At 47.5% G+C, this 10,610-nt stretch overlaps 1 protein-coding gene across 1 annotated transcript; it reads right to left on the reverse strand.

Annotated features, from left to right (window-relative positions):
* Positions 1 to 4,365: 4,365 nt before the first annotated feature.
* On the reverse strand, positions 4,366 to 5,147 carry LOC119358727 (defensin Tk-AMP-D1.1-like). The gene is made up of 2 exons (XM_037625159.1): positions 5,024 to 5,147; positions 4,366 to 4,873 (listed from the first exon to the last, which is right to left on the reverse strand). The coding sequence occupies exons 1-2, from the start codon at positions 5,082 to 5,084 to the stop codon at positions 4,701 to 4,703; spliced, it is 234 nt and encodes a 77-aa protein (XP_037481056.1). The 5' UTR covers positions 5,085 to 5,147; the 3' UTR covers positions 4,366 to 4,700.
* Between the last annotated feature and the right edge of the window lie 5,463 nt (positions 5,148 to 10,610).

Consider the following 10,610-nt stretch of genomic DNA (forward strand, 5'->3'; position numbering starts at 1 on the left):
GTCGTCGCCATGCCACCGAAGATGACCCCGAAGAGAAGGACGGGGCTCTTCGGTGTGAGGGCGAAGCCCTCCGGCAAATATTATGGTTGGGAATATCCCCATACAAGTGTTGCCAATATTAATGGTCACTGGCTAGACATATACCAAATAGGCCTAGAATACTGTAAGGGTGGGAATGCTTGCATTATTATGGTTGATTTGGCTATGTAGAAATTACATTGTTCTTAATGGCAAAAATCCTACTCCTATGCAGGTTATTTACCTTATAAGCACTGGCTTCATATATGGTCTATATTAAACGGAGTATCAATCATTGTTCAATGTCATTTGTATGATGAAATGGATGACTGTTCCACCACCTCCTTCGACATGGCCATATATAGTGTCTGTCCTATATGACGTTACTGTTGTCGATATGTCATATTTTTTCGTTGTGTCAGACTGGTTATGTTGACTGTATGTATCTTAGCTACGCGGAGGCCGGGCGTTGCTCATCATGCTTTGTATCCGTTTGATGCTACATTTTAAGTTAATAAAACATCATTTTATAATAATAAAAACTAGATAATTGCTACATTGCATTAATCCATGATATAGATATTTTGATGTCCAGATGCATGCAACGAGAAGACCGTAGTAGTACTCGAGATAATGCTCGTTGCCGTCACAATGCAATGTAACAGTGCCCCTAACTACAAGTTGCTATGTATAGGTAGGCAAGTGAAGACTCACAGATATTTCATCAGTCCATCACCTGTCATTTCTGCAATCGATCGAGCCAGACAATCCCTGCAAACCACTTCATATTGTCGATTGATCATGCTAGTTGCATATCTGATATTGTGAGTGGCGAAGATCTACATACAAGAGCAGAATACTACTGTATGCCAAGTTGCCAACCCCCTATAAATATCACAACTCCAACGCAACGAAAAATATGCAAGTTAGATCAAGATTAAACACAATTAAGCAAGGCACTTCAGGTTCGATCCAAGCACATAACTAGTTCTCCACCCTCTGAATCCCCCTTTGTGATAATTTGTAACTTTTCCATTATCCCATTTCCTCAATTTTTAGTTTCTTTCCCACTCAGATTGGCACCACCACTGTGAATCATGAAGGCGGCTACAGTCCTTGTCTTGGTCCTACTGGTGATTACATACTCTGCTGCTGCAGCTCCGGCGCGGAAGTTGGCAGGAGATGACGGGCAGCAGACAGGCGAAATGGTGACGAAGACGGAGGTGAACGTACTAAACGGGAGGACAGGTTCTGGCGACGGTGAGCATAACTGCCGAATGAGCTGGTTCGTCCCCGCTTCTTGCAAACCAGGTCCGTAAAAACCTGCTTATAAATCGTCATGGTTAGATGGAGAACTCTGTGAACCAACGACGAATCAAGAAGTACTGGAGGGAATGGTTTATATATGAATAAAGAGACCGATGGTCTACAAGAAAAAGGCAGTCTATTTTAGGTTATACTAGTATAATTGGCAGTTGTACTGCCAGAAACATGGATGTAATTAGCAGGTATAATATACTATCCTCGCAGCCATAAAAGCATGGTATGTTCATGTATACCTTCGGATTGTATATGTATTATGAATTACTGTATATGTATACCTTTGGACTGTATATGTATACCTTTGGACTTTATATGTATTATGCACAAAGATAACTATCAATTCATAGTAGAATTGTAGGGCAACTCAATGTTGTACAGGACCAGCGTAAACATTACAGTCAAAAGTAATACATGTTGGTTTTCGCCATTAATTTACTGGACAACTCTCTTCTACTTATATTGAATGTCAGAGCTCCTGCCCTTGTTTTAGCAAAAGGAAAAAGGTATTATCGGAATGTCTATGAAATATGTCTACTGCACTCCTCGCAGGTTCGTATGTAGCCTCGAGCAGTTCAAAATCACTAGCTAAAATTGTTGTACTATGAAATTAATGTAAGTGCATTTCCAAAATCTGACAAATGTGATCATTTATATAACTTAGAGATGTGTTTTTTGTATTACAGAAAAGTGATCATATCTTCTCCTGGAATTTCTTGCATGTACGTACCTACATTAATATTCACCAATGCTCTCATTCCCCAACAAAAAAAGAAAAGAAAAACCCTAGCCCCAAGACAACCTCTCATCCTTGTCCCCGCAGTTTCCAGCAGTCTCCCTCGCCTCGGACAGTAGGTATCGGCGCCGGAGACGGGGAAGACCATGAATCTTTGCGCTCGCTTGGAGCTTCGCTCTAGTTTCTCAGGTGTTTTGTGTCCTCAAGTCGTTCATTCAGGTGGTGGAGAGACGACATCAAAATAGAATAACTAAACACCAGATCATTTTGTTATCTAAGAAAATGAATATCGAAAAAGGCTTCCACCATGCTTTATATATAAAGCAAAGTCCAACAACAACCCAGTACAAACGCACGCCACCACACACACACATTCAAGGCAGGATACATAAACGCTGAGCGCAGCAACACGACCCCCAAACACTACAAGAGCAACCTGGGACTTCAATAGTGACCACGCCACCGTGAAGAAATGCAGTCACATACGACAAACCGTGAGCTCCAAGACAGTGCCTTCAGAAAGGATACGACACCGAAGCGCCGCCACCGCCCGATCCGAGGATCAGAGTTTCCTCAGGAGCCACACGACGGGCAATGAGAGCCGCTATAACGCCTTCAAGAAGGGCACAAGCAACGTCACCGGCGGTCCGTCCGAAGATAAAGCAGGTTTTCACCCCGGCCAACACTCACCGCCACCGAACGCCACACCCTAGTGACCACACCGCCCACACGGCCATGGCCGCCGGGCAGTACCGAGCGACGGGCTCTGCCAAAGAGCACCACGCTACCACCACCAGGGCCGCCGCCCCGGCATCCAAGACCTCGACAATAGCTCACTCGATACCCGTCACTACCCCAACCGAAAAGACGAGCGGACCCCGTGGCAAACTAGCCTCCATCGACTCATCCTGCCGCATCAAGTGCTAGACGAGCACGGTCCTGCTATCGGGTGTGAGACGGGTGTGGTCCTGCTGCCGGGCGCGAGACGAGCACAGTCTTGCTACCGGGCGCGAGACGAGCTCGGTCTTGCTTCCCTAGCATGAGACTAACGATGGGCCACAACTGGGAGAAGGCCATTCCTACAATGGGAATAGCACCCGGACGACGAGGAGATAGATCGAAGGCCGATACAAGCGGCCTACGGACGAGCCGACGCCAGGGCATACCAGTCGCCGTCATAGCCAACTTGCTAAGCCGCCGTGGAGCCACCCATGGCCGGAACAGCAGCCACACCGGGCCACTGCCCAACCTGCACCATCCGGCAAGCTCCAAGCGTGGGAGCCACCGGGCACGCACCTTCGCCACCAGACAGCCACCCCAGACGCCATCACCAAGCTGCCCGGACCGACCCCGGTCCGCACCGCCACCAACGCCACCACGCCGCTGCTACGTCTGCCCAGCGGCAAGGAAGAAGCCGCCGACCGCCGCCCAAGCCACCCACAGCCCACGCCACCCGCCATGGTGGCCGCCAGATCTAGGTCATCCCGCGACATGAGCTGAAGCAAGACCACCAGATCGGGCACCACCCCCGCAACCCACCACCACCTGGAGACACGCACACACCCATTGGAAGGGAGGCCGCCTCATGCCACCATGGCAGTCGCCGCATCAGATCTGAGCAGGGCGAACCCTAGCAGACCCGACCGAAGGGGCAGGCAGAGCACGCACAACCCCGCTGCCGTGCAGCCGCCACGCCGCCAACACGCACCTGCGCCACAACTGCATCCACGCGCCGCCATGCCCCGCACCAACATGGCGCCTCCACCCAGCGGCCATGTCCCGCGCCACCGCCAGCCGAGGGATGAGGAAGGACTACCGCCGACGCCGCCGCCTGCCGGGCTTCGCTCGGCCGTGCCCTCTGGCAGCGGCGAGGGGGGGAGGGAGGAAGGGGGCGGCGACAAAGGGGAGGTTTTCAAAGAAATTGAATAAGAGATGTCAAGTGGTTATAATAACAAATAGATGTTCTGTATCTTTACAAATAGACAGATGATTTTTTTCTCTTGTATTTTCATGCATAAAAAACCCGTGTTCAGAAATTCTCTTTGTAAAGGAAATATCCAATGTTAGCAAAAGGACTCTTCATTGTACAGGGAAAGTCACTGTAGATCCTAGTGTCCGTATTTTAACATACAGATCAATTCTGAATTAATTTTATACATGGAGCGGAAAGGAAATGCGGGCGGTTGGATGTGCACCCAAAAACGAGACAGGCTTTCGTAAACCTTGGGGCATTGCACCCACAATGAACAGTAAAGTCTGAGTGCAATTTAAGAAATCTCAAACAGCATATACATATGGTAATATAAAAGGAGGTTTCTTATAGTTGTCATTACGACAAGAAATCAAATTTATCGGCAATAAAAACTGAAATAACCTAGAGAAAAAGGGAACAGAAATACACATATAATAGAATACAATGAACACTTGCATGCTTGGACCATACATCTTCTAACTTGTTGAAAGAAATAAAATTATATCCTTCATAGTAACTGAAGAAAGAACATCGCGACGCCGTGAACTTGAAGTATGTCAGAGGCGTGCACGGCAAATCGATGTGACTCAGACCATCCTGAGAACAGATCTATGGGTATTTACGGTCATTGCCATCCACGTTTTATCAGTCTAGCTAGCATGGTTTGGTGCAAATGCACTTCCTCTTCAAGCCGGAGCACTTGCCGCTGGTGAAGCCCTCGGTAAGGCAAATGTTGGCACAGTTTGTGCCAACCATGCATATCCCCTTGAACCGAGTGCTATCCGTCTCGCACACCCTCGCCTCCTCCGCGTACGCCGGCGCCACCTCTGAACACAACACGTCGATTGCCCGTCATTATTTTGAAACATAAATCATTAGGTAGCATGCATATTGATTCGTATGAGCATAGATTTGATACACACCAGAAAGAAATATATTAGCAGATAATAAACCATAAAACGTGCCTAGTTGCTTACCCATGGTGACAACCAGCAGCAGGAGGAGGACGGCCGGGAAGAACTTGTGTGATGACGCCATTATTGGTAGGTGGTAAAAGGGTTAAAGGGGGATGTGAACTACACTTCCTTAGGGCTGGGAAAAACTGAGTGACGGATTAGAAACCCAGTGCGAGCATGAGGTTATATACGAACGCCAACAGCAGCATCCATGGAATTGCGTTATTGAGCACCACCACAAGGCTTGTATGTGCAGAACCACACAGCACCGACGTCATGCAAGGAGATGCATTCAGCACCAGACATATGTAACTAACTGCTATTATTAGGAGTAAACCAGGGCCATACAATTGCCAAATGTACTCTATCATAAACGTACCACTTTTTCATAGAAATCCATAGTGCTGAAACCTGAAAATGAGGTTGTTTGTTCTACTGGTGGTGTTCGGTGGCAAAATTAAAAAGGTGCAACATGTTTTTTTCTTTTTTGAGAAATCACCGGGGGTTCCCCTACCTGAATATATTATTCAAGTTTTGCAATCCATCGTTTGACAGATTACAATAGTGAATTACATAAGCTCGTGTAAGCGTGATAAGAGGTACGAACGCCACAAGGAGGCGACCTGCTTTTCTTCAGCTTCTTCATCGGGTGAATTGATAGCATTAGATCTCAAATGGCGAGCCTGAGAGTGGTAATGCTGTGGTGGTTCTCATGACTGAATGTCATGGCATTTCGAGAAGCCAAAATCTTCCACAAAATAATCAGAAGCATTGTGTGCCATATCCTTGGGTCGACAGTAGCAGGAAGGTAGCAGTTCCAGAGACCTGGAACGCTGAGTGAGCGGACATGAGATGAAGATGTCTGCAATGTCCTCGCCTTCAAAACAGCATCTGGAATAAATGGTATCAGCAGCAATGTGCTGGTGCAACAAGTTAGCCTTGGAGTTCAGTTATCCATGAAAGAGTAGCCATGCAAAGTTCTTCACCCTGTCGGCCACTCGAGAGGACTACATCATCTTCCCGCATGGTTAGATCATAGGCAGCTATGGTTGATAAATGAATACCACCGAGGAGGAAGCGCTTATCTGGATATGTGACGGCTGGAAGTCCCGCAACAACGACAAATGGAACCCAACTCGGTAGCAGCAGTAGACCGAAATTCAAAACGGTAGCCACCCTAGCTAGGGGCAGTGTAGTGTGAGAATGTAGACAGGGGAACAGTACTGCTAGTGGTTTATGGTGCAGCCAAGTATCGAGCAAGAAGTAAGCGTTAGTGCCAGCCTTTGTTAAGACAAAGATGATGGATTGTAGAGCTGGCATTTGCTCCACAATGGATGGAAGTTGCTCCGTGATAAAAAAAAGACTAAGCACCGGATTAATGGTTGACGATTATGATCAAACGTGAGATGTCCGAACCAAACACATGGATGCGTGTTATGGTTGTCCGAATTCAATATTGTAGTCACTTATCCTTTTTACTTTTTTATCTAAACAAAAGATCTTGCTCATAACTAATATACAAATAAAAAAATGCAGATAAGGTACACGGTCATGAAACACTTTATTGTGTAATTTCATTTATATTATGGGAGTTCATGCGTCTAACATATACAATGTAAAAAAAAACATGTTTGCTTCCACTTATTTTTAGTTCTTTTGTATCAGAAAGAAATCAATCAGCCACAAAAGCAAAGAAATTTTGTTCTAATCAAAAATTGTGAACACTACTTAGAGAGCATCGGAAAAAAAAATTCCAGCTACTACAAATAGATGATAAAATGGCCAGATCATTCACGTTCTTACCCTTTTGAAGCATATTGGTAATTCTTTTGTATCATATTGTAGATATCCACCCTATACACGCAGTTAGCAATTATGTGGCAATGAAAGTGAAACAACGGAATAGAACGGGGAAATAGCTCTTGTGCGACGTCTTTGAGATGAATTGGATGAGGAGTGACGTAGTTGACGAAAATACCTCTGGTGCGACGTTTTTCTAGCCAACAATAGCTCCAATGCGACATGGCCCTGTTTAACCATGAAATGCAAAACACAAGGGGTTAGTGGTTTGAGTTATGACACGCGGGACCCATCAGTTATCCACATGAATGTGGGACCCACCACTTACTCACATGCGTGCGGGAGCCACAACTTATCCACATAAGCATGCCCGGGTACTGACCCAAGCCATCCATGAGCCCGAGCCAGCGCACCCCCCATTGCCAGCCCTGTTGGGGAACACAGTAATTTCAAAAAAAATCGTGATGCATAGCAACGAGAGGGGAAGAGTGTTGTCCACGTACCCTCGTAGACCGTAAGCGGAAGCATTATGACAACACGGTTGATGTAGTCGTACGTCTTCATGATCCGACCGATCCTAGTACGGAAAGTACGGCACCTCCGCAATCTGCACACATTCGGCTCGGTGACGTCCCATGAACTTATGATCCAGCAGAGTGTCGAGGGAGAGCTTTGTCAGCACGACGACGTGATGACGATGATGATGAAGCTACCGGCGCAGGGCTTCGCCCAAGCACTGCAACGATATGACCAAGGTGGAAATCTATGGAGGGGGGGGGGGTACCGCACACGTCTAAGGGATCAATTATCAACTTGTGCGTCTATGGGGTGCCCCCTGGCCACATATATAAAGGATGGAGGGAGGAGGAGGCCGGCCCTCATAGGGCGTGCCCAAAGTGTGGAGTCCTACTAGGACTCCCTTGTCCTAGTAGGATTCCACCTCCACACGGAATAGGAAAAAAGGAAGGGAGAAGGAGAAGGAAGGAAGGGGGCGCCCCCTTTGCCTTGTCCAATTCGGACGAGTCCATGGGGAAGGGGCGCGGCCACCCTTGAGGCCTTTCTCTCCTTTCCCGTATGGCCCATTAAGAGCAACTCTAGCAGACCCCGCATCCGACCGGTCCGCAAAACGCGTTTGCAGTTCGCGGAAAAACGGCTTTGCAGGCGGCGCGGACGGTCGCAGATGCAGACCCCGCATAACGAACCCGTAAAAAAGGATATTCGTGGAATATGCTCTTTTACGGGTCGGTTTTGCGGGGTCTGATCGGGCGCAGCTCCTCCCGACACCGAAAACCTAAATTTGCACCTTAATTTGATCCAACATAATGCATTTTTTTTGCCTTTTTCAACAATATTGGATACATAGACATTACCAAATCTTTGCTAGAATAGCAAGACCAAAGAAAACAAGAACCACAAGTATGCATTTTAGAAGATGTCCAACTTCCATAACTGCTCCCACTAGTTGGATTAATATCTTCTCCATGCATTCATTGTTGATCTGTGGATTCTTGATTTTGCATTCTTCTTTCTTCATCTTTGGTTCAAAAGAAGTAGACGTTGCTTCCCCTCTAGTTGCACATGCACCCGATTCATTGCCTTCGATTCTACTAACGAGTGCACGAACATCTATTAATTTTCTTTCTATCAACAAATCAATGTATTCGCCTTCCCAAAACCAAAATGAGCATCCATCTTCCTACACACAATGAGTGAGCATGTTCAAAATGAGCTACCGCAGTTGAACCAAATATTGAGCTATCAAAATAAGCTACCGCAAGTGCACGTACCCCATCGTTTTCGCATTTGAAGAACACCCATCCGGGGTGCTTCGGCGTGCCTGAAGTGAGCCGCAGCACTTTCCGCATGCAGTCGTCGCACTCTATGAGCGGCATCGGCAAGCCACCAAGACGCTGCACGAGCGCCGACCCTGGTGTACGGCCGGATGAATCCATGCACGCAAACCTTTGGCAGTGGCGGCGATGCGCCCTTGCCTGGGCTGCAGGAGAGGCTCCCCGACCACTCCATCGCTTGTGGCAGCAACCAGCAACCGAAAAAGCTCAATACGGCGGCCCGCGATGAAGTGCTGTAGATCTGCAAATCCGGCGGCCCGCCGACGCAGGGGGAAGGGAGGGGAGGCCTCCTGCGCATGGCGGCCTTCTAGCGTGCTCCTGCCGGCTGCTTTCGTCGGAATCTTGGGCGGCGGCGCGAGGGGGGAGAGGAGAGGTGGTTGGTGGAAGAAAGCGCGGGATGAAATGTCCCCCTACCAACCGCTTCCGCTTATATGCAGGCCACCGCAGCCGCGAGGCGGAAACCCGCGTTTTCCCTGGTTGGGCTCGGGATTTTGCCGTGCCCCCTAAATTTTTTTGCGGGCCGGGGCGGGATGCGGGGTCTGATCGGGCTAGTTTTTCCGCCGGACCCGCATTTTGGCGGTTATTTTACGGGTCGGGGCAGGATGTGGGGTCTGCTAGAGTTGCTCTAAGGCCCAATACGAATTCCCGCAACTCTCCGGTATTCCGAAAAATACCTGAATCACTCGGAACATTTCCGATGTCCGAATATAGCCTTTTAATATATCGATCTTTATGTCTCGACCATTTCGAGACTCCTTGTCATGTCCCCGATCTCATCCAGGACTCCGAACAAACTACGGTCATCAAATCACATAACTCATAATACAAATCTTCACAGAACATTAAACGGGCGGACCCTACGGGTTCGAGAACTATGTAGACATGACCAAGACTCATCTCCAGTCAATAACCAATAGTGGAACCTGGATGCTCATATTGGTTCCTACATATTCTATGAAGATCTTTATCGGTCAAACCGCATAACGATATACGTTGTTCCCTTTGTCATCGGTATGTTACTTGCCCGAGATTCGATCGTCAGTATCATCATACCTAGTTCAATCTCGTTACTGGCAAGTCTCTTTACTCGTTCCGTAATGCATCATCCCGCAAATAACTCATTAGTCACATTGCTTGCAAGGCTCATAGTGATGTACATTACTGAGAGGGCCCAGAGATACCTCTCCGATAGATGGAGTGACAAATCCTAATCTCGATCTATGCTAACTCAACAAACACCATCGGAGACACCTGTAGAGCATCTTTATAATCACCCAGTTACGTTGTGACGTTTAATAGCACACAAGGTGTTCCTCCGGTATTCGGGATTTGTATAATCTCATAGTCAGAGGAAAATGTATAAGTCATGAAGAAAGCAGTAGCAATAAAACTGAACGAACATTATGCTAAGCTAACGGGTTGGGCTCGGGATTTTGCCGCGCCCCCTAAAATTTTTTGTGGGCCGGGGCGGGATGCGGGGTCTGATCGGGCCGGTTTTTCCGCCTAACCCGCATTTTGGCGGTTATTTTACGGGTCGGGGCAGGATGCGGGGTCTGCTAGAGTTGCTCTAAGGCCCAATACGAATTCCCGCAACTCTCCGGTATTCCGAAAAATACCCGAATCAATCGGAACATTTACGATGTCCGAATATAGCCTTCTAATATATCGATCTTTACGTCTCGACCATTTCGAGACTCCTTGTCATGTCCCCGATCTCATCCAGGACTCCGGACAAACTACGGTCATCAAATCACATAACTCATAATACAAATCTTCACAAAACGTTAAACGGGCGGACTCTACGGGTTCGAGAACTATGTAGACATGACCGAGACTCATCTCCAGTCAATAACCAATAGTGGAACCTGGATGCTCATATTGGTTCCTACATATTCTACGAAGATCTTTATCGGTCAAACCGCATAACGATATACGTTGTTCCCTTTGTCATCGGTATG

Source organism: Triticum dicoccoides, chromosome 2A (assembly GCF_002162155.2).
Source record: "Triticum dicoccoides isolate Atlit2015 ecotype Zavitan chromosome 2A, WEW_v2.0, whole genome shotgun sequence".
In the NCBI taxonomy this organism is placed as follows: Eukaryota; Viridiplantae; Streptophyta; class Magnoliopsida; order Poales; family Poaceae; genus Triticum; species Triticum dicoccoides.